The sequence below is a fragment of the Panthera tigris genome, chromosome X (assembly GCF_018350195.1).
Source record: "Panthera tigris isolate Pti1 chromosome X, P.tigris_Pti1_mat1.1, whole genome shotgun sequence".
Classification (NCBI taxonomy): domain Eukaryota; kingdom Metazoa; phylum Chordata; class Mammalia; order Carnivora; family Felidae; genus Panthera; species Panthera tigris.
The window spans coordinates 125780422-125803360 of record NC_056677.1 but is presented as its reverse complement, the minus strand read 5'-3'; the positions used below and the strand labels follow the sequence as shown (position 1 = coordinate 125803360).

The 22939-nt window shown below is 61.4% G+C and overlaps 2 protein-coding genes across 5 annotated transcripts; one reads left to right on the top strand and one right to left on the bottom strand.

The window, feature by feature from the left end:
* The first annotated feature begins 3000 nt into the window (after nucleotides 1-3000).
* On the top strand, nucleotides 3001-19247 carry ARHGAP4 (Rho GTPase activating protein 4). 3 transcript variants are annotated; one of them, XM_042974178.1, is made up of 22 exons: nucleotides 3002-3148; nucleotides 7130-7337; nucleotides 7435-7597; nucleotides 7807-7869; nucleotides 8175-8357; nucleotides 9003-9131; nucleotides 9213-9434; nucleotides 14358-14459; nucleotides 14603-14794; nucleotides 14892-14976; nucleotides 15237-15264; nucleotides 15513-15615; nucleotides 16246-16306; nucleotides 16419-16496; nucleotides 16579-16713; nucleotides 16823-16928; nucleotides 17025-17258; nucleotides 17340-17413; nucleotides 17504-17687; nucleotides 17823-17915; nucleotides 18208-18322; nucleotides 18731-19247. In XM_042974178.1, the coding sequence occupies exons 1-22, from the start codon at nucleotides 3082-3084 to the stop codon at nucleotides 18959-18961; spliced, it is 2856 nt and encodes a 951-aa protein (XP_042830112.1). In that variant the 5' UTR covers nucleotides 3002-3081; the 3' UTR covers nucleotides 18962-19247. The 3 variants fall into 3 exon arrangements, with proteins under 3 accessions (XP_042830113.1, XP_042830112.1, XP_042830111.1); XM_042974179.1 differs by lacking the exon at nucleotides 17823-17915 and having other exon boundaries at nucleotides 3001-3148; XM_042974177.1 differs by lacking the exon at nucleotides 3002-3148 and having other exon boundaries at nucleotides 5388-7337.
* A 48-nt stretch (nucleotides 19248-19295) lies between these two features.
* On the bottom strand, nucleotides 19296-22021 carry AVPR2 (arginine vasopressin receptor 2). 2 transcript variants are annotated; one of them, XM_042974181.1, is made up of 4 exons: nucleotides 21966-22021; nucleotides 21425-21481; nucleotides 20178-21062; nucleotides 19296-20002 (listed from the first exon to the last, which is right to left on the bottom strand). In XM_042974181.1, exons 2-4 carry the CDS (start codon nucleotides 21450-21452, stop codon nucleotides 19797-19799), a joined length of 1119 nt encoding a protein of 372 aa, XP_042830115.1. In that variant the 5' UTR covers nucleotides 21453-21481; nucleotides 21966-22021; the 3' UTR covers nucleotides 19296-19796. The 2 variants fall into 2 exon arrangements, with proteins under 2 accessions (XP_042830115.1, XP_042830114.1); XM_042974180.1 differs by having other exon boundaries at nucleotides 19822-21062.
* Between the last annotated feature and the right edge of the window lie 918 nt (nucleotides 22022-22939).

Genomic DNA, 22939 nt, shown 5'->3' with positions numbered 1-22939 from the left:
CCCGCGGACGCTCCCACGGCGCCGAGCTGCGCTCTCCTCCCTCCCTGGGCCCGCCCCTAGGGACCTGGACCGCCCTCTGCCCTCCGCGCCCTGCGTCCCCGGCGGCGAGTAGACGCTGGGCTGCCCCCAGGCGGTCGGATTTCCTGGGCGGAGGTGGGGGCCGCGGCGGGGGCGGGGAGGGGAGAGGGGAAGCCGCAGGCCCGAGTGGCCCTTGGGGCCCAGCACTTCCCGCGTCTCTGCAGCGCCCGCCTCTGGGAGGGGCCGCCTCTGTGCCGGCTTGCGGAGCCGAGCTGAGGCTGGAAGGCCGAGGGAGGCAAAGCCGCCCCCCCCCCCCCCGCCCCTCCGCCTTACCTCCTCGCTGTGTGCCTAGGGGTGGGCTCCGGGGACGACTCCCCAAGCGATGAACCTGTACACAGACCGGGTGCACAACCTTGACCCTTGAAGCCCCCAAACTTTTTTTTTTTTAAGTTTATTTATCTTGAGAGAGAGCTTGAGCAAGCATGAGTTAGGGAAGGGGAAGAGAGGGAGAGAAAGAGAATCCCAAGTAGGCTTCACACCGTCAGCTGGAAGCTGAGGCGTGGCTTGAACTCACCAACCCGGAGATCATGACCTGAGCCGAAACCAAGAGTCTGACGCCCAATTGACAGAGCCACCTGGGCACCCCAAAATTATTTTTCTCATTCTTTTAGTAATCTCTACGCCCAACGTGGGGCTTGAACTCACTACCCTGAGATCACGAGTTGCATGCTCTTCCGACTGAGCCAGCCAGGCGCCCCTCTGAAGCCCGCATTCTATTTTTTTTATTAAAAAAATTTTTTTAATGTTTATTTTTGAGAGAGAGAGAGAGACAGAATGTGAACAGGGGAGGGGCAGAGAGAGAGGGAGACGCAGAATCCGAAGCAGGCTCCAGGCTCTGAGTTGCCGGCACAGAGTCTGATGTGGGGCTCCAACTCACAGACCATAAGATCATGACCTAAGCTGAAGTCAGACACTCAGCTGACTGAGCCACCCAGGCACCCTTGTTTTTATTTATTTTTGAGACCGAAAGTACGAGCTGGGGAGGGCCAGAGAGAGAGAGGGAGAGGGAGACAGGAACCGGAGCGCACTCCACACTGATAGCTGAGAGCCCGATGTGGGGCTCGAACTCCCGCGTGGTGAGATCATGACTGTAGCCAAAGTCAGACGCTCAGCCGACTGCACCCCCCAGGTGCCCCTGAAACCCCCATTCTTACACTTCTGGAAAGCAGGCTTGTAGGAAAATAGGGGCCTCACAGCATCTTCATATGGGACCTCCACTGCCTGATTCATGCCCTTGTGTATTCTCGCTCTGACGTGGATAGCTGTAACAGTCTCCCCGTTGATTTCATCTCCTTCTGGTCCATCTATTTGAAAGTAGGGGCTGAAGCCAGTTCACAGCAGTTTCCTGTGGGCTTGAGCTCCGTGCTTGGCTCTGCTGCGTGGGTGAGGGACATTGAGGGACCAGTCAGGGCTCAGATGGAGCGTAGGGGGCGAGGTGTGTTGGGGTTAGCTGATGAGGGCATGGGTCCCTGACACAGGAGCAGGTTTGGGGGTGGGAGTGCCCGTGCATGCCTCTGGACGGGGCTCGCCTGCCTCGTAGGAGGACTCAAACAGTGGTACTGCTGAGACCGGCTGCTGGGAGCCCAGGTCCTGGCCTGCTGGTGTCTGGCCGGCTCCCAGGGCTTCCGGCCCCAGACCCCATGGACACGTGGTGTCTTAGAGAAGGTCCTGGGTACTGGGCGGGAGTTGGGGTGGGTGGGCAGGGAGCTGAGGAGGTATGTTTTCCCCTTCTGGGCAAAAGAACTGCTCATAGTTTGAAGGCGGGAAGTACCTGCACAGCCTCCCCTTCCTCCCAGAGCTGTAGGTCGAGGTCATATGTGCCCACATTTGCACACAGCCTGACTTTGACATCCATGCACACACATGCGTGCCTGGACTCCTTGCCCTGGTGCCTACAGGCCTGCCTCCCCGGGCACAAGTCTGGAGCCTCACTGCCTCGCCCCTCTCCCACCATCTTTACCCTGGGGATTTCCCTCCCTCCCAACTGGAGACCGTTGTCTACTCCGGTTTGTCAATTGCCACCTGCACCCTGCCTTCCCAATTTACTGGAGAAACTCTGTTGCCCTTGGGCTTCCAGTTGGTAGAGAGGGGTAGAGGGAAACTCCAGCACTCCCGGAGAAGGGAGGCCCCAAGATTTGCCCTCAGGCTTGCTAAGGCCTTGCTCTGAGGGGGGAAGAGGACGGCTGAACCCCACCAGCCCAAGCCTAAAACAGGGCAGGTGCAAGCTGGGGTGGGGGACGCACAAGAGTGTCTTCCGGCAGCAGGAAGTGGTAGGAAGTGGTAACTACCTATGGGGAAATGAGGCTTGTTCCTCCCTATGGGGTTGAGCTGAAGGGGAACCTTAGCCAAACCCTGCTCTCCTCAAAACAAGGGCGGGGGGGCCCGAGGGAACAATGGCCGAGGTTCTGTTCTCTGGCGCTGACTTTCCTTCCCCCACCCACCCTGGGAACTTCCCACCAGCCTCTCCAGGCATACACTTATCTCTCAGGGCTGGCAGTGGAGATGGGTAGGTCCCATCTGATGTCCTGGGAGTCTGGGGGAAGCAGGTGACCCAGGGGCGTCCAGGGCCCGGAGCAGCTACGGTAGCGCTGCCCACCGGCATTGAGGGCCCCGGGGCCGTGCTGTGAAGGGTGTGGTTGGGCCGCGGTGAGCAGACAGCTTCTGGGGGCTGCCAGCTTCCTGGAACGTTGAGGCCCTCACACTGGCCCTGGCTGCCTGGCAGCTGAGCATTGGGCACGGGCAGCCCAGGTGTGTGCCCAGCGCTCAGCACGAGGGGGCAGCAAGGTCCAGCCGTAGCGGGACCCTGCCAGGCAGGAACCCCTCGCGGGTGGCGCCAGGCAGGGGGGGGGGGGCGCCCCGCCCCGGGAGCCGTGGGGAGGGGGAGGGGCGGGGCGAGGCGGAGCCAGAGCAGGGTGCTGGCTGCAGAGCCCCAGGTCCCGGCGCCCGGCCCGCTCGCGGCCGCGTGGGAGCAGCGGGGCTCGACGGCGCGGCCGCCCGGAAGCCATGGCCGCGCATGGGAAGCTGCGCCGGGAGCGGGGGCCGCAGGCCGAGTATGAGGCGCAAGTCAAAGGTGAGAGGGCGCTGGGCGCTGCCGGCCCGGTTCCCTTGCGGAGACCCGGAAAAGTCCCGCCGCTGGCCCAGGGCCCGCTGCTCCGCTCCCCGGCCCCCCCCCCCAAGCCCCCCCTCCCCTCCCCCCCCCCCCCCCCCGCGACCTCCGGAGGGGGTTGAGGGAGGGAGCCCGAGCCTCTTACCCGCCTCTCCGCCTCCCCTTGGCCTCAACCGCGGGCTGTTCCCCCTTCCTTCTTCCCTCCCTTCCTTTGGTCGCTCTGCCCTCCTTGGGTCCCCCTGCACCTCACCCAAGGAGCCCGAGGAGGGAAGGGGGCCCCTTGAAAGTGGCATTCTAGCCACAGTGAAATCGAACACCTCAGTTTTGCTGGGGAGGCCGAGGTAAGGGAGTCTGCGTGCCTAGGTGGCTGGAGTAGTGATGGCTTTGCCTTGAAACCAGTTTTTGGCCCTCTGGTGGGCACCGAGGTGGCTCAGAGTTGAGGGCCGCTGTCTGAGGATGAAACCGGCACTTAGAGATAGAGCGGGGCCAGCTTCGAAGCCTTCTGAGGGTGGACTTCCTTGGGTTCTGAGAAACACTTTGTGCAAATCTCATGCAAATCAGCTTTGCAAATTTGCTGTCGGTCTTACTCAGGGCACCGTGACTCTTGCGAAGGAAAGCAGGTAGCAATCCAAGTTGGGGCCCTAAAATTTCCCCGTGTCTTCAGATGTGTGACCCTCCATATATGACTCTCAATCGCTCTGTTTTCCCGACGAAGGAAACCGAACCTCAGGGAGAAGTGCCTTGCACACGGTCACGGTTCCTCCGAGGGACACGGAGATGACCTTTGAAATTCCTTCCAACCCAGAGATGCAGGTTCCACCACAATTAACCAATGCGAGCAGTTTCCGCCAAAGTGTGCCTGGGTCCTCCCCTCTGGTAGCTCTTGCTGCCCGGAGCCAACTTGAGGTGACTTTGCAGGGCGTGCCAGCTCGGCAGGTGGAGAGAATGACCCCCCAACCCGTTTCCCCAAAACGTCAGGAGGCTGAAGGGCTTTGGAAACTCTTCAGTCAGCAAATATGGGTCGGTTAATTCACACTGAAAAATTGGGTATTTGAGCAAGGCCTCCAGTGACTTTAGCTTGTAAACCCATCCTCCCCCCCCAAAAACTTTTTACCATGCTGAAAAAAAAAAACAGGATCACTGTCTTGACACCCTAAATTGTGAAAGGTCAGCACAGTCGTGGTTTCGGTCAGCAGAAGTGAGACCGTATGCCTTGCTCACAGGAAGTGCTGGTGGGGCCTGAGGCTCAGCTCTGCAATTCAGGCCTATGTGGATTCCATCCTTCCTTTCCACAGCTGTTTTGCACGCAGCTTTTCTGTCCCAGGCCCTGGGAATACAGCGCTGAGCAAAAGAGAACCAGTCCCTGCCCTCAGACAGCAAACGTCCTCTAACACGATTAGGTTCCAGAATGATGCTGGCCACTCTAAAAGGGGAGAGCGCAGAGGTGGAGGAAGGGGGTGGGAGGAGGGCCAGAGCTAGATTGGGAGGAGGTCGGGAAAGGGTTGATGATGAGTGCATTTGAGCTGAGATCTGAGAGCTGGAGAGTGCCGGCCGAGGCTGGGGACTGGGCACCAGCTCGCTGCGTTCAGGTGATGCTCAGTCCCCGGTCTACTCGACACAACCAGCGTATCTAACCGAGGCACGGCTGCCCTGAAGAAAAAATGAAGCCGGCTGGCGTGCTGTTTTGTTCAGCACTGTTCGGTTGTAATTGGTCTCCAGGGACCTGGTGCTCTGGGAGGGCGGGGCAGACACCAGAGGAAGGTGAGGTGAGTGGGGACATTTCAGATCTTTCTTGGAATGAAATGAGATTCACTTTGATCTCAAAAATGTTGCCCTGATTCGGTGACGAATCCCCAGATTGCAGGTGGCATAGAGCCCGCTCCCCCTGGCGCCTGGAGCGGAGAGCCAGCCACTGGAGCCCGGCCTCAGAGGGTGTGAGTGGACTGGGTCACTCAGCCCTGCCCTGCTCTGCAGCGGCTTTCCTGTCAGGAAGCACCCCCCCCCCCCCCCCCACCATCTGAGTTCGGCTCAAGTCATGATCTCTTGGTTCGTGGGTTCGAGCCCCGTGTTGGGCTCTGTGCCGACAGCTCGGAGCCCGGAGCCTGCTTTGGACTCTGGGTCTCCCTCTCTCTCTGCTCCTTCCCTGCTCATTTTCCCTCTCTCTCAAATAAATAAAAATTAAAAGAAAGAAAGAAAGAAAGAAAGAAAGAAAGAAAGAAAGAAAGAAAGAAAGAAAGAAAGAAAGAAAGGCACCTTCTCTAAAGGGAGAGCAGACAAGGAGATGGGGATGCCGGCAAGCGGTACCCACGGAGGCGGCGCCACGCCCACGGCCCCTGGGAAGTCACTGGCAGGACACAAATGCAAGGAGGACAGGCGCTGAGCTGTTTGCAGGGCAGTTTCTTCAGTGGACCTGGGCCCCTGCTGCTTCTCACCTCCTCCCTCACCTGCTCCCTGGTCTGAGGCCTCGCTGTCTTCTGCCTAGAGCGGCTCTGGAGCTGCCACTGGAGCTGGGCACTTTCTCTCCACCACCGGAGAGGTCACCTGACCTCTGCCTGGCCTCCCCATGGCAGCCCAGGGGGAGCCGGACCGTGGTGCTCGGCTGCTGTGTCTCCTCTCCCTCTCGGTGACTGGCTGGAAGTCCTTCCCTGACCACGGGCCCTGTGCCATCTGCGTGTGCCCACGGCTTGCTCCAGCCACCCTGGTTCCAACGGCCCACGCCCCCTGTGTCACCTCCTTCAGCTCCTGGCCCCCCTCTAGAAGGACCCCTCCCTGCCCTCACCTCCAGCTCTGCTCTCACCTTGCTGGGTTTGCCTCCTCAGCACCCCGTGCTCCTGGACGTTCTAGTATGTGTGTGGCCCCTTGTGATCTGCACCCCCTTTCCCATCCTGGCTTTGTGAGGGCAAGCACTTGGTCAGCCCTCTGTCACACTGTCTCCGCGTCTGGAACATGCCTGGCACAGACTGGGTATGTAATCAACATTCTGTGGAATGGAGAAATCGATTAATGTCCCTCCCTGGGCACACGGACGGAGATAAATAAGTGGGCGACCCTTTTGCCTGAAGCCCGGGCCGGGACTTGTGACCCGGGAGCCCCCATGCCCACCTGGGCGCCCGGTGGGTGGCAGAAGGTGTTTGTAGCAGGTTAAGTGTGTCATTCAGGCGGATCTTTGCTTTCGTGGCGAGAGCAGTGTTGCCAAATCAAGCCCGCGATAAGGTGTCAAAAGCCAGCGGTGTGGGGGCCCTGGGCGTGGCGCCTCTGCCAGGAGGTGGGGGTGGGGTGCCCTGTGGGTGGGTGCCGGGGGTGGAAACTGGAGACCGAAAGCAGGCCAACTCCCTCAGTCCCTTTCCCTTGTCAGCCCCAGCCAGCTTGCTCTGGCCATTGGCCCCGCCGAGGGGGCTGCCCTTTCCCCGTGAGGGGCCAAGGGCACGCTTCCCGGCCACTGAGGCCACTGGTGGCCACAAGTTCGCCGCAGGTTCGGCAGAGCGCCACGGCAGCCTTGCCCCGGCGCGGCCGCCACCCTGCCTGGGGTCCGGGGCTCCCGAAGGGCAGGAAGTGGCAGGACGCACAGCTCAGGGGCTTTCCAGGAGCCACGGAGTGACGAGAAGCCCGGTTGAAAGGCACCTGGCTAGGGACAGGGCCAGATGGCACCGGGGCAGCTGTGGGTTCCCACCGTCGCGACAGGTTCCCACCACCCCGGATCGGCCCCGCTGCCCGTCTGCCCGCAACAGCCTTCCTGTTCTTCAACTGCTTGGGCCTGGCTGGTTCCCTTTAGCCTTAGCCCAGAGGCCCCTTCCCCCTCCCCACCCCGGACTGCCCTGAGCCCAGCGTGCCCCCCGCGGGGGGGGGGGCCAGTGTCCTTCCCCTCCTCCTCCGTCTGGGGGGGCAGCCACGGTGGGGGGGGGGGCGCTCAGGCCGTGGCCGGGCCTGAGCCACGGTCCCTCGCAGAGATGCGCTGGCAGCTGAGCGAGCAGCTGCGCTGCCTGGAGCTGCAGGGCGAGCTGCGGCGGGACCTGCTGCAGGAGCTGGCCGAGTTCATGCGGCGGCGCGCCGAGGTGGAGCTGGAGTACTCCCGGGGCCTGGACAAACTGGCCGAGCGCTTCTCCAGCCGAGGCGGCCGCCTGGGGGGCGGCGGCCGGGAGCACCAAAGCTTCCGGTGGGTACTCGAGGGGTGGGGTGGCCACGGTAGAGCCCGAAGCCCGCCTCCCCCCCCCCCCCCCCCCGCTCCCGGTCTGAGTGCCCCTCTGCCCCAGGAAGGAGCCGTCCCTGCTGTCGCCCCTGCACTGCTGGGCCGTGTTGCTGCAGCATACGCGGCAGCAGAGCCGGGAGAGCGCCACCCTCAGCGAGGTGCTGGCCGGGCCCCTGGCCCAGCGCCTGAGTCACATCGCGGAGGATGTGGGGCGCATAGTCAAGAAGGTAAGGCCTTCGCCCCGGGCCCGGCACGCAGCAAGGGAGGTGTGGACGGCCTCAGGGTCTAGGGGGCCGGGGCCGGGTGGGCCGGGCGCCAGGCCCGGGGAGCCAGGTGGAGCCTTGAGTGCCGCTGTCAGCACCCCCCCCCGCCCCCCCGCCCCCGGGTCTGCAGCGGCTGTGCTGGGGCAGTGCTGTGGTCACATTCTCGTCCTCAGACCAAGGATCTGGAGCAGCAGCTGCAGGAGGAGCTCCTGGAGGTGGTGTCGGAGCTTCAGACGGTGAGGACAGGGCAGGGCCCGCCCCCGGGCACAGGGAAGCCATCATATCACATCTCCCCAAGCCGGGCTCAAGGATCAGAGGATCGAGAGGCCGGGACAGACCTGGGGTTTGGGGACCGAGAGCACAGCCCTCTCTCTCTGCTCTGGGCACAGGGCGGTTAGGCTGAGCGCTCACGCGGGATTGGCTACCTCCCGGGTCCGAATCCCAGATGGCCCCGGGTGGGGGCGGGGGGGGGGGAGGACGGGGCGGCCTGGCTGTGGCCGTGGCCTTCAGCAGGGCGGCTTGGCCTCGCTCCTCCCTGCAGGCCAAGAAGACGTACCACGTGTACCACATGGAGAGCGTCAACGCTGAGGCCAAGCTCCGGGAGGCTGAGCGGCAAGAGGAGAAGCGGGCGGGCCGCACCGCCGCCACCGCCGCCACGGCCACCAATGAGGCGGGCCCTGTCCGCAAGAGCTCCCTCAAGAAGGGAGGGCGGCTGGTGGAGAAGGTGGGTCTGGAGGGCGCCCGTCTTCGAAGGCTCCGGTTCTGGCCTTTGTCCCTGCGAGTCCCCGGCCCTCACTGGGGCCTGCCGGGAGGTGGTGTGTGGATGGGGAACGTCGGACTGGGGAGAGGACAGCCACGGAGCTCCGGTCAGCTCTCCTGGCTTTGGACGGCTCCTCAAGCTGGGGTGGTAGACGCGGGGGCAGGAGAACAGTCTGCCCTGTGCTCCCAGCTCTCCCCTACCCAGCTGGAGTCAGGAGAGCTTTGGTGCTCCCGAGGCTGTCCGCCCACCCAGCCACCCGGCCTCGCACGGTGCCAGCAGGTTGCAGAGGGGCAAGAGGACGCGTGGCATGGGTGATTGGCCAACGTGCGGGGAGAGAGCGTTTGAGGCGGCCCCTGAAAGGATGGGGAGGCCCCGAGCCAGGAGGAGCTGAGGCGCACCTGGGGTTGCCGGCCCGAGTTCATGCGTCACGGGGCGGGGCAGGGGAGGACATTGCGACTTCTGGGCCATTCGTTTGAGGGCCCTGTGGGACATCAGGGGCAGAGGTCCGCACGCAGATGGGGTGTGGAGGTGGAGATCCCAGGGAAGGCCTGAGATGGGGGCCGGCTGGCCGAGTAGGTGACCCTGGTGTACTTGTGCGGTCTTGAGCAGCGTCAGGCCAAGTTCTTGGAGCATAAAGTCAAGTGCACAAAGGCTCGCAACGAGTACCTGCTCAGCCTGGCCAGCGTCAATGCTGCCGTCAGCAACTACTACTTGCACGACGTCTTGGATCTCATGGATGTGAGTGCCAGGCGGGCAGGCTGCGCCCGGTGCCCCGTGCCCCGGGGCCCACCCTGAGCCGCGTTCTTGCTTCCTCCCCAGTGCTGTGACACAGGATTCCACTTAGCCCTGGGCCAGGTGCTCCGGAGCTACACGGCTGCCGAGACCCGCACCCAGGCCTCCCAGATGCAGGGTCTCGGCAGCCTGGAAGAGGCGGTGGAGGCCCTAGATCCTCCAGGGGACAAGGCCAAGGTTCTGGAGGTGCACGCAGTCGCCTTCTGTCCCCCGCTGCGTTTCGACTACCAGCCCCACGAGGGAGATGAGGTGAGGGTCACGGCGCCTGCCCCTCATGCGCCAAGCAGCGAGGCAAAGGGCTCTGTGCTCTCTGGTCTCTGTTGTTGTCACAGTGGTCCAGTCAGATGAGTTCCACTTGGCTCGGGAGTCGCAACTCCTGCACGCAGCTGATTGCTCAGCCCTCATTCAATGTCCTCGAGGCAAACGAGGCCCCCCGTAAGTTTGGCCACTTGCGTTTGAAGCGAGCAAACTTGTGCCGCTCACTTCTGCAGTTCAGCCAATGAACGCATGCGTCCGCACCAGGACAAACACAGCAAAAAGATCACCAGGTTGACACAGGTACTAGGTGGGCATATGGCTGTCCATATACTCCTCTTCCAGATGTTGTGCATGCTTTGACATTTCGTAATTCAAGGTTGAGGGGAAATGAACCAAAGCAGCAGTAGAATATAGCTAGCGTCTTTTCCTTGGTCTCTGAGCTATTTTTTCCTCTACCAGTTTATCCTGGAGGGCACTGAACGGCCTGGGGTTACACGGAGCTGTTAGCTTTTTACTCTGTATTTTGACCCGAGTCACAGTTGAAAAAGTCAAATGTTACTCAAGGCTTACGATGCCACATAGCAGTTCTCTGACTCACCCTTTCTGTTCCCGATTCCACTCCCCAGAAACAGCCACCTCCCAGTGTTCTGGCTGTTGCTTCTGGGGCTGCCCTCCCTGTGTTCAACTTCACAGCAGCCTGCTAGTTGCTTTTCTACCGACTTCCTCCCAGGGCCGGCTACTGCTCAGCCCCGCCACCCTCTCCTCACCCTCTGCCCTCCTCCGCCCCCCCACCCCCCGCCCCCGCGGGCAATCTGTGACTCCGCTTGTCTGAAAATGCCTGGATTCTATCCCTGAAATCGATTGGTAGTTTAGCTGGATATAGAATTCAGAGTTGAAAATAATTTTCCCCTTAGACTGGTAAGGGCATCGCTCTAGGATTTCAGTGCTTAGGTGAGAAACCCAATGCCATTCTGATTTCTGATACTTGTGTGTGGCCTGCAAGTTTTCTCCCCGAAGCTTTTAGGAGTCTCTTCCCCCCTTGTAAAATTGTACAATGATGTTCTTTGGGGATCCTGTTTCCTTCTCCCTGCTGGACAACTGCTGGGTGCTGTCACTGTAAAATCGTGTGTCCTTAGGTTTGGGGCTCATATTATCCCTTCGATCACTTCCTCTTCTTAACTTTTTAACTTAACTTCTTAACTTTTCTCTCACTTTCAGGAATTCTTGTAACTGGTTGCTGGACTCCATGGGTTGGTTCTCTAATTTTCTTATCTTTTCTCTTTCCTATTCCCCAACCTCTATTCCTTTTAATTCTGCTTCCTTAGTGATTTCTTCAACCCCTCGTTGACTTTTTAAAACAATTTACTTTCACAGTTTTTGTTTCTAAGAGTTCTGTTTTGTTGTCCAAATTCCAATTTAAAATAACCCTTTGTTCTTGTTTCACGGATATAATATCACCTCCAATCATTCTGAAATGTTCATTTTTGTTTTCTTGACATTTTTCTCTGCTCCCTGCAATTTCTTTGTTCTTGCAGTTTTTAAAAAAGCTTGCTTTCATCTTTCTCTTTCATTTTAGAGCTTCCCTCACATGGCTGGCAACTCTTGGCCATCAGTTCATATTTAAGAGGAAGCACTGAGGGGTGGATTAGGTAGTTGACATGCTCAGTGGGTTAAGCGTCCACTCTTGGTTTCAGCTCGAGTCATGATCTCACGGTTCGTGAGTTCAAGCCCTGAGGTGCGCTCTGTGCCGACAGCTTGGGGCCTGCTTGGGATTCTGTCTGCCTCTTTCTCTGCCCCTCCCCGACCTGCGCTCTCTCAAAAATAAATAATAAAAAAAATTTTTTAAAGATATGTGACGTGCACAAACAGAGCTTGTCAACAGAGGGCTTCCCCTCAGGGACTCAGACCATTACTTTGAGGGAGACCTCCATGGTGGGGAGTTGGCAGGTGTCCTGGTAAGAGGGTGCTAGAAAGGGTCAGTAGGACTGGGGCTGAGTTTAGGGGACTTGGGGGAGGGACTCAGCTCTGGCCTAGATACTGTGAGGAAGCAGGGGTAACTCTGATCGGAGGTGTTCATAAATCTTATCTGGGAGGCAAGAGGTGGGGGTGGGGTGGGGGATGAAGGGACGCGAAGGCAGCCGTTACTCGTAGTAGCCCAAACAGAGGGAGGTTTGGCCATTTTTGTGGCTGGGACAGAGTTCTCGTTTTGGTCTGCCCTCACATGTCATGATGGGGTGGTCTTGCTTTGGTCTTCCCCTATCGTGGTCACAGAGGGACCTTGTGTGATGTTGATGCTCTGTGACATTCCTTATGTTCAGTAGGATAACACCCAGTCCCATCTGGGCAGCTCCAGATGGCAGTGGCTGCTTTATTCTTTCTCATCACTAGGAAGTTTTGTCCCCTTCTTTGGCAGTGACTACTGTCCCTAAGTCCAGAATCCCTCTGATTTATCCTTTCTAGAGGGCAGATCTCTAGTTTGCTGCTAATTGTATGGGTTTGAGCGAGGGTCTTCTAACGTCAGTGTTCCCTAGGGCCTGAAGAGACTTTTTTAATTTTATTTTTATGGTAAAATATACATGAAATTTACCACTTTAAATGTGTGTGTGTGTGTGTGTGTGTGTGTGTGTATTTTTAAATAATTTCTACACCCAATGTGGGGCTGGAACTCATGTCTCCAGAACTTTTCCATCTTCCCAAACCACACTCTGTCCTGATTAGACACTAACTCCCCCTTCCCCAACCCCCCCCTCCGTGCCCACCATCCTACTTCCTGTCTCTGTGAATTTAGGTCTAGCTCTAGACTACTCTAGATCACTCACACAAGTGAAATCATACTGTATTTGTCTATTGTGACTTGCTGGTTTCATTCAGCATAGTGTCCTCAAGGTTCATCCATGTTGTAGCCTGTGACAGCAACTCCTTCCTTTTTTTTTTGAGAGAGAGCACAAGCGGGGGAGGAGCAGAGAGAGGGGAACAGAGGATCTGAAGCGAACTCTGCATTGTCAGCAGTGAGTCCAATATGGGGCCTGAACTCATGAACCATGAGATCATGACCTGAGCCCAAGTAGGACGCCCAACTGACTGAGCCACTCAGGTGCCCTACCTTTCTTTCTTCCTTCCTTTCTTTCTTTCTTTCTTTCTTTCTTTCTTTCTTTCTTTCTTTCTTTCTTTCTTTCTTTCTTTCAAATGTTTATTTTGAGAGAGAGAGAGAAAGAGCTCGAGCTGGGGAGGGACAGAGAGAGAGAGGCCGAGAATCCCAAGGAGGCTCTGTGTTGTCTCCGCAGAGTACAATTTGGGGCTCGATTCCATGAACTGTGCGATTGTGACCTAAGCCAAAATCAAGAGCCTGGTGCTTAACCGACTGAGCCACCTAGGATCTCCTTTCTTTTTTTTTCTTTTTTAATTTTTTTTAATCTTTACTTATTTTTGAGAGAGAGAGAGAGAGAGAGAGAGAGAGAGACAGAGTGCGAGCAGGGGAGGAACAGAGAGAGGGGGACACAGAATCTGAAGCAGGCTTCAGGCTCTGAGCTGTCAGCACCGAGCCTGACGTGGGGCTCGAACTCATGAATGGTGAGATCATGACCTGAGCCAAAGTCGGATGCTTAATGGACTGAGCCACCCAGGACTGAGCCCCTCCTTTCTTTTTAAGGCTGAATAATGTTATATTCTGTGGACAGATCACATTTTGCTTATCAATTCATCCGTTGATAGACACTTGGGTTGGTTCCTCCTTTTGGTTGCTGTGAGTCCTCCTGCGGTGAACACAAGTGTGCAAATCTCTTCCAGGGGGTGCCTGGGTGGCTCAGTCGGTTGAGCGTCCGACTTCGGCTCAGGTCACGATCTCATGGCTCATGACTTTGAGCCCCGCATTGGGCTCAGTGCTGACAGTGCAGAGGATTGCCTGACATTCTCTCTGTCTCCCTCTCTCTCTGCTCCCCACTGGCCTGTCTCCAAATAAATAAACTTAAAGAAATAATGAACTGCTTTATTGAGGTATGAGCCGCATACCATGTCATCTACCCATTTAAAGTGTGCAATTCAGTGGGTTCTAGAATATATGCAGAGTTACGCAACCATCACCACTATCTCCTTCCAAAACACGTTCACTCCTAAAAAGAAACCTTGGACTCATTAAGCAGTCACTCCCCAGTCCCTGGCACCCACTCATCTCACTGTGTAACTTTCCATTCTCTTTATGATGTGTTTTTTTTTTTTAATGTTTATTTATTTTGGGGAGAGAGAGTATGCAAGAGAGCAGGGTAGGGGCAGAAAGAGAGGGGGAGAGAGAATCCCAAGCAGGTCTGTACCGCCAGCGCAGAGCCCGACACGGGGCTCGAACTCGCAAACTATGAGATCGTGACCTGAGCTGAAATCAAGAGTCGGATGCTCAACCGACTGAGCCACCCAGGCGCCCCTTGCTCATCTGCTTTCTGTCTCTGTGGCTTTGCCTCTTCTGGAATTGTATGCACACGGAAGCATACGACATGTGCCTTTTCTGTCTGGCTTCTCTCACTTAGCAGAATGTCTTCCGGGCTCACCTGCATCATAGCGTGGGGCAGCCAGGACATCGTTCGTTTTTGTGGCTTGAGTGACATTACACTGTACGGATGTGACACACTTGCTTACCCTTTCATCTGCTGGTACATGCTCGGGCTGCTCCTGTCTGGGGGCTGTTACAAGGAGTGCTGCCCCCAGCGTCTTCACACATGCGTGCTCCTGTCTCTTGGGGAGGGGCCCTTAGCGTCTTCCGGAGCGGGTGTATCACGGCGCGTGGATCGGTGGTTCTGGACAGCAGCCGCCGAGGCAGAGGAAACGTGCATGCCTCCCTCGCGCCCACTGCCCAGCCCCACTTCCACGTCTGAGCTTTCTGTCCCCAGGCTCAGCCCTCAGTGCCCTGGACGCTGCCCCACACAGGTGGCTGAGATCCAGGTGGAAATAGAACTGCGGGACGAGATCCTGCCCAGGGCCCAGAATATCCAGAGCCGCCTGGACCGACAGACCATCGAGACGGAGGAGGTATGCGCGCTCCGGTGGGGACTCGGGACTGAAGACGTGGAGCCAGGTGGCCATGGCCTCCCCTCCCCTTCCCTTCTGACTTGGACTTCCTGTCCCTCGGTTGTGCCCCATTGCTTCCTCCCCTGGTGCCGTCCTCTCCTTAGGTGAGCAAGACTCTGAAGGCCACGCTGCAGGCCTTACTGGAGGTGGTGGCGTCGGAAGATGGGGACGTGCTTGACTCTTTCCAAGCCAGCCCCTCCACCGAGTCCCTCAAGTCCACCAGCTCGGATCCGGGTTCTCGGCAGGCTGGCCGGAGGCGGGGCCAGCAGCAGGAGACTGAGACCTTCTACGTCACGGTGCGGCCCCGGGGGCGCAGGGGCAGGGGCAGAGGCAGGGCGCTGGAAGGGCCCGGAGCAGGGATTACAACTCTGGGCTCTTCTCGGGGCTTCCCAGAAGCTCCAGGAGTACCTGAGTGGACGAAGCATCCTCGCCAAGCTGCAGGCCAAGCATGAGAAACTGCAGGAGGCCATTCAGCGAGGTGGGTCCCCGTCCGGCCCTTGGCCGCTTCCTCCCCACCCCCAGGGCCAGGAGTGGCACCTGCCCTCAGCCTTCCTGCCTGGGAACCCCAGCCAGCCACGTTCCTCTCTGCCCGGAGAGGTTGGTCGGCATGCAGGGGCTAGCCGGGCAAGGGTCCCGGTCCCTATCTGGCCACCACCCTTGACCTTCGGGCCATGCCTTTGTGCGGCGCATTGAGGACCTGCTGGCCCAAGACGCACAGCAATGTTTTCTCCTCCCCAGGTGACAAGGAGGAGTGGGAGGCGTCTCGGTGAGTGCTTCACTCGGGGCTGCTTCGGAGGAGTTGCTGTGCCGCGGGGGCCAGGCTTCAGTGTCCGCACCCCGCCTCCTTGCGGCCCACCTCTGCTGCGCATTGTCCCACGGCTTCAGTTTTCCACTTTGCCCCTCGGGTTCTGGAATACCTCGCGGGCTCCAGGGCCCCGTTTGCCTCGGCTAGGGGGCGGGACATCCTGTTCTCCATGCCCCCTCCCCTCCGAGCCAGCTTCCGTTGCCCCCCAGGACCCAGTACACACAGAGAAAACTCCAGAAGAGCCGCCAGCCCCGCCCCAGCTCCCAGTATAACCAGAAACTCTTCGGGGGAGACATGGAGAAGTTTATCCAGGTACTGGCCCTGCCTCACAGTGCAGCTGTGCTCAGGCCCTCCCCTGCATGTTGGTTTCTGTCCAGCCCGGGGCTCCCGTGTCCTCCGTTGCCGATGACCGGTCAACTGTCCCTTCTTGGATGGGCCTTGTCCGGCCTCCACTGATGGAAGGGAACATCTTTCACTAGTATCAGCCACCTACAGACAGCCTCGGGCGGGGATGCGCAACGAGTTGAGCCCACAAGCCCCACTTCTGGCTAGCACGGTACTGGGGACCCTAGAAAGTGAAATGAGGGAGGCGAGAAAGGTCTGAAAAGAAGAAACAGCACTAGCCTTTTTTATGACGTGATGATGCACTTTGTACGTATTGAAAAGAAGCAGGGGGCTACTTAAGTGAACAAATTTGAGTTTTGCAATGTCACCTGATTCCAGGTCAACGTAGAGAATCTGGTTGCACTTTTACCGGCCAACTTTAAGCAGCAAACAGTGTAAGGCCTAGAATGGCCCCAGGGATATCAGACACGTGGGAGCGACTCTCACAAACCGCGTGCCACACGTCGTTGCCGATAGCCATAATGGATCGTTAAGAGCAAATACAAGTGAGCAGATGACAAGGAGGGACAGTGACGTGAACACCCTCTCTGTTCCCAGAGCTCAGGCCAGCCCGTGCCCCTGGTGGTGGAGAGCTGTGTCCGCTTCATTAACCTGAATGGTAAGCCACCCCCGGGCCCTCCTCCTGCCGGCCTGGCGCCCGGCGCCCGGCACCGGAGCCTGGCGGGGTGGGGGGCGGGACTCAGCGCCCGTCCGCTCTCATCCTCCCTCAGGCCTGCAGCACGAGGGCATCTTCCGGGTGTCAGGTGCCCAGCTCCGGGTCTCAGAGATCCGCGACGCTTTCGAGAGAGGTAGGGACCGGCAGGATGGGGTGGGCGTGGGGGCTAGCTAGAGCCGCTGCGATCGGCCTTCTGCTCCCTCGGTCACCCTCAGGGGAGGACCCGCTGGTGGAAGGCTGTACGGCCCACGACCTGGACTCCGTGGCTGGGGTGCTGAAGCTCTACTTCCGGAGCCTGGACCCCCCGCTCTTCCCGCCGGACCTGTTCGCGGACCTGCTGGCTTCTGCAGGTGAGGCCGGGGCCTGAGGCCGGCTGGGGGGTGGGGGGCAGGGGCCGCTCTCCGGTGGCCGTGGTCACACTCACGCGCTCCTCTCCTCGGGCGGTGGCCTGGGCCACAGAGCTGGAGGCCGTGGCGGAGCGGGTGGAGCTCGTGAGCCAACTGCTGGCCCGGCTGCCCAGACCCGTGCTGGTGGTCCTGCGTTACCTTTTCACCTTCCTCAACCAGTGAGTGCTCCTTAGGGGACGAGGAGGGCTGCCCGTGGGGGTGCAGGGGACACCGGGCGGGGAGCTCCCTGCCCGTGACCCGTGTGTGCTCCCCAGCCTGGCTCAGTACAGCGACGAGAACATGATGGACCCCTACAACCTGGCCGTGTGCTTTGGGCCGACACTGCTGCCTGTGCCCGCGGGGCAGGACCCGGTGGCCCTGCAGGGCCGGGTGAACCAGCTGGTGCAGACGCTCATCGTGCAGCCATCGCGGGTTTTCCCGCCCGTGAGCCTGGTGCCCGGCCCCGTCTATGAGAAGTGCATGGCACCGCCTTCTACCAGCTGCCTGGGGTAGGCTCTTGGCGGGCCCGGCTCGGGGGCCGAGCACCGGGGAACCCCCTCACCTACTCAGACGCCTCCCTCTGACCTCAGGGACGCCCACCTGGAGGGCCTGGCGGGGGAGAATGAGCCGGAGCTGGAAGCAGGGACCCCGGCCCAGGAGGACGGTGAGTGAGGGAGCTGCGAGACGAGGAGGGCCCGGCCTCCTGGGCGCCCGCCTGCTCCGCCTCCCAGCTCGGACCCCCTTTTCTCCCCAGACCTGGAGGGGGCCGTGGAGGCCGTGGCCTGCTTCGCCTACACGGGCCGCACGGCCCAGGAGCTGAGCTTCCAGCGCGGGGATGTGCTGCGGCTGCTCGAGCGGGCCTCAGGCGACTGGTGGCGGGGCGAGCGCGCGGGCACCCGGGGACTCATCCCGCACAAGTACATCACGCTGCCTGCAGGGTGAGTGGGCCGCCTCTCGCTCAGCCAGCTTTTCGGCTCGTCCCCTGCCCCGAGTCCCCGCTTCCCCAGCCCGCCGGCCCCCCGGGGCCTGCCCCCCGAATGGGCGCTCCCAACAGGCTGTCTCTCTGACCCCAGTGCAGAGAAGCACGCCGCCGGCCAGGGGCCACAGGCTACGGGGGAGCTGCTGAGCAGTCCAGGTGTCCTCCCGGCCACAGAATTTGCCCACCGGTGAGCAAGGAAAAGGTGGTTCCTCGGGAGGACTCGCCGTGGTGGCCCCCCTCGCTCACCTCGGCCTGAGCACCGCGGTTGGGGAGCCGAGTGCCACGCCTGGTCAGAAGGGGCGGGGGGGGGTCTGACTGTGGCCGCGTGGACAGGGGCCCGGTGGGGGAGGGCCGTCCGGCTGAGGGACGCCAGAGGAGGGCAGGAGGGACCCACCGGACCAGCCTTGCTGTTCCCCCTGCCTTGGCCGTGCCCTGGCACGGGAGGAGGTGCCGCCAGGCTCACTGTCCGTCCCCTGCAGGCCAGAGCCATGCACCCCACCTGACGCCCCTCTGGGCACACCCGGGGGTCCCGCTGGGCACAGGCGGCACTGCTTGGTCCCCACCTCCCCAGAGCGATACGTGGAGGTAGACAAGGTGAGAGCGGGGACTGGCTGCGTGCCAGCTGTGGCCCCGTGGCCAGGCCTAGGAGTCCGGGGGCAAGGCAGGGAGCTGGGCCACACAGACGCAAATGCCCGAGGGGCCGGAGCCAAGGGGTAAGGGTGGGGTAGGGCAGCCGGGAGACCCCAGGGGAGGCGTGCGGCGGGCAGGGCCGGGCGGGGTGCGGGTGGGCACCGTCCGGGAGGCCAGGGAGACAGTGGGTATGAGAGGAAGAGGGGAGATCTGGGCCTCGACCGAAGGGGTCCCCGCTTCAGGGCTGAGCTGAGGAATTGTTGTCCCCAGAGGCAGCTGTGACGGCCACGCCGAAAGTGACAGAAGAGAAACCGGGCAGGGCAGGTGGGGCGGCTCCCAACAGATGCCCTCCCTTTCTCTTCTCTCCTCTAGGCCGTGACACAGACCATGGACTCCGTGTTCAAGGAGCTCTTGGGAAAGACCTCCGCTCGCCAGGGCCTCGGGCCGGCGATCGCCGGCTCCCCCAGCCCCGGACCCGGCAATGCGAAGCCTCCAGCCTGCAGCCGCCTTGGCAAGAACAAAGGCTTCTCCCGCGGCCCCGGGGCCCTGGCGTCACCCGCGTTGTCCCATCCCCAGGGCCTGGACTCACCCCTCAAGCACTGACGCGCTGCTCCCTGGCCTGTCCAGCAAGCGCTGGGCTTCTGCTCTTGTCCCCTCTGCAGAGGAGGGTACAGCCACCCCAACGCCCCCCTGCCTGCCCCAGCCCCAGCTCGGGCCCCTTTGGGAGGCAGCTGAGGAAGGAGGCCGAGGCTGAGGGGCTTTTGCCAGGCGGGCTTGTCGGTGACTGTCGGGCGGTGGGCGCCCAGGCTGCTCTCTGCCTCAGCTGAGGGTGCCAGCCTGGTGGAGGTGGGCAGGCGTTGGCCGCTGTTTATAAAGTCCTGTGCGCTGACTCCGTGCGAGCCCCTTTTCTGTCTCGGGAGGCTGCACAGGCGGTGGCAGGGTCAGATGCCGGGTGCTCAGCACCGAGTGGCCCCTGCCCGGACCGTGTGGTTTGGGGGCCTGCACCCATGTGGGGGGTTCCCGAGCTGTGCACGTGTGTTGAGGGGGGCAGTCTCAGAAGGTCTTTCCACGCTGCCCCACGACCACTGTTACCCCGATCCAAGGAGGCTCACTGGGTGGAAAATGAGCTGGAACTTTTATTCAGGAGAGCGAGAGGGGAGGGCCAGGGGGGTGAGCGTGGCCCTGCCCCCTTTCCTTCCTCCTGGGCTCCTTGGGACCTCCATCTCCGGGAAGGCACCGGCTGGGGTGGGAGCCCTGTGCCACCGCGCTGCCGCCGCCGGAGCCTGTCCCCACACCCGGCACCAAGGAGCTGACCTCTGGCTCTTAGTCCCACAGCCAAGTCCCAGAGGGACCCCTTTCCCCAGGGGCTCCCGGGGCCAGCTCCAGGTGGGTGGCTGAGTGTCGCAGAGCCTCTAGAAGGAAGGCACCGCCTGGCTCGTCAGGAGGAAGTGTCCTTGGCCAGGAAGGAGCTGCCGGTGGCGCAGGACTCCTCGGGGGGCCCCGGGCTGGGGGGGGCCCGCTTCCGGGCCCAGCAGAGCAGGCTGCGCAGCTCAGAGGAGACGCTGCTGCTGAAGGCAGCGTAGATCCAGGGGTTGGTACAGCTGTTGAGGCTGGCCAGCAACATCAGCAGCACGAAGGGGGGCCCTGTGGGGGTGGAAGGGTCCGGGCTGGGGCCGAGAGTGCCCGTGCAGGGGCGCGGCAGCCCCTCCTGCCCCTAGGGAATGGCAGTCCACGTGAGCACGTGTGTCGGTGGGGGTAAAGGTGTGTGTGCGGCCGAGCGCGAGCGGTCCCCCACAGCCCCAGCCCCAGCCACACCCACCTTCCCGGGGCGCCTCGGGGTCCCACGCCGACCACAGCTGCACGAGGAAGAAGGGCGCCCAGCACAGCACGTACACAATCACGATGACCAGCGTCATCCTCACGGTCTTGGCCATGGCTGCTGACACCCGGGCCCCCTCACTGGGACTGCCTGTCCGGCGCCCCCCACGGCAGCCCCCGGCCCTCTCTGCCGGCCCCGGCACCAGGCTGGCGTGAATCTCCCGGAAGATGAGCACCTGGCAGGCAGCGATGCCCAGGGCAGGTGCCACGAACACCATTAAGGCGATCCAGGTGACATAGGCTCGGAGGCCCCAGGGCTCAGCAAAGCGGGCCCAGCAGTCAAGGACCCCAGTTCCGTCTCCCACGTCACGCTGGGCGAAGATGAAGAGCTGGGGCAGGCTGAGAATGAGCGAGAAGGCCCAGGCCACCAGCACCGGCCGGTTCCAGCGGGCTCCGCCTCCGTGGCGGTATGCCAGCATGGGGCGGCAGATGGCGCGGTGGCGATCCAGCGTCATGGCCAGGATCATGTAGGAGGAGGCGTACATGCCCACCATCTGCAGGTACTTGACTGCCCGGCACAGGGCATCGGGCCCACGGAAGCGGTCGGTGGCATCCCATGCCAGCTGGGGCAGTACTTGGAACAGAGCCACGGCCAGGTCGGCCAGGCACAAGTGGCCAATGAAGACGTGCATGGGCGCCCAGCGACCCCGCCGGCCCCGGCGCACTAGGGCGCTCAGCACCAAGCCATTGCTCAGGGCCACGGCCACAAAGACTGTGGAGAGCAGGGCCAATTCCGCCTGGGCCAGCAGTGGGTCCCGGGTGTCCGACAGCTCCTCCTTGCTGCCATTGCCAGGTGGGACGGGTCGAGAGAGGGGCCGGGGCACGGCTGGGCAGGGGTGGAGGAAGAGGGCCAGGTTAGGGCGTGCGCTCTGCGGGGGGACCTGGGCCCGAGGAAGTTCCGACGGGAGAGGCGGAGCCAGTGGCCTGAGCGGCCGTCCAGCTGGGCCTCCTGCTTCCCTCCGGTGTCCCGGCTCCTGGCAGCCAAAGTCTCCCAACCGCCCCCCTCCTCCCCGGGAGCTCGCAGGGCCGTCCCCTCCCCTCCCCACGTCGGCAGCCTGGAGAGGCAGGTGAAGCAGATGTCTGAAAGAGGGGCTTCTCTGCTTCCTCCAACCCCGCTCGACCTACCTGGCTCATCCTGGTGGGGGGATTGGTGGGGGATGGGTAGGGGCCCAGGGGCTGGAGCCTTACCAGATGTGCTGCTGGATGCCATAAGCATGGTGGAGCTCAGGCAGGTGTCTTGAGCGCCTGGAGGAGACGGGGTGTCGCACTCAGCCTCTCATCCGAGAGGCCAGTCCCACTGCCCCATTTCCACACAGGCCTGTGTGTGTGTGTGTGCGCGCGTGTGGGCAGCGGGGGGGTGGGGGTGGGGATCCAGCCTGCGTGCAGCTGCGTGCGTGCGTGTGCGCGTTCGTGTGTGTGTGTTCCCGTGATGGGGTTCGGGGGGGGTACACCCTTAGCCGGATCAAGGTCGGTGAGGTCTGGTCCCCTGAGCCAGACGTGAACCTCAGGGCCCGCTGTGCCCCTCTCAGTACCGGGCAGGGTAACATAGACGCACGAGCCCTAGGACCCACCTCGTCAGCCCACAAGACCTGGAGCAGACACGCAGACCCTCCCCCTCACCGTGTCCTCCCCCTGCGGCCCGACAGAGGCCAGGAGAGGTGGCCATCCGAGGGCTGGGGCTGGCCAGGGAGAGGCCGGCATGTCCCCGGGGCCCCTCGAAGCCCCTTACCTGGCTGGGCTGTCTGGGCTCCGGGCAGCCGGGCAGTGGCAGGCGCGGAAGGTGGCCCGAGAGCTCGGATCTGCTCTCCATCGCCTGCCCCGCCCCAGCCCGGCCTCTGGGAGTGACCTGCCCAGGAGGGGACTTCCTCTCCCTCTCCTCCCCCACGTGCCTCTCCTGGCCTCCTGCCTGTGGCAGCGGGAAGTAGTCCCCTGGCCTCCTGTGCTGCCTTTCCTGTCCCTGCCCTCCCAGGTCTGTCCCCAAGACGCCTACCCCCCAGCCCCTGAGGGCCTGGACCCTCCCAGGCGGGTCCTCAGCTTGGCCATCCCCCTCAAACCCTGCCTGCCTGCCTCTGCCCCCACAGGGCCCACCTTACTAGGTGGCAGGGCTGTGGGAGATCAGTTAGCTCAGCTCCATTTCCTAAGTGGGGAAACTGAGGCCAGAGATAGGCGGGGCTGACTGAAGATCACGCAGCTTTTTCGTGGCACAGCTTGACTCCTTTCCCCAGCCAGGCTCCTGCTGTCCCTCTTGGGCCAGGGCGAGGAAGGGGTGAGAGCTCGCGTGGAGTCCCCACTACAGAGTGGTGGCTCCTCCCAGGCCTGTGAAGGGCCCGCCCCTCCTCAATTAGGGCTGCCGGAGATGAGGCACAGGAAGGGAGGGTGTGGGGTGGGTACAAGCCAGGGCTTAATGTGCCCCTGTGAGAGCCAGCTTCCTCCCCAGGGTCCTGTGGGGGCCAGGGACACCCCCCTCCTCCTGCCCCACCTGCAGCTACCTGTCGTCAGAGGAGGAGGCTTCAGATCTCTGTCTCTCTCTCTCTCTCTCTAACACGCACAGACACAGACACGCCCGAGTGTGTGCAACAGCCATATGCCCGCAAAGGCGCACACACTTGACATAGACACAAACACCCGTGTTCCCACACTGTGTGGACGGCCTGACAGTGGGGCTTCCCTGCCAGGGACTTCGGGCTGGGCTCCCCCTCTCTC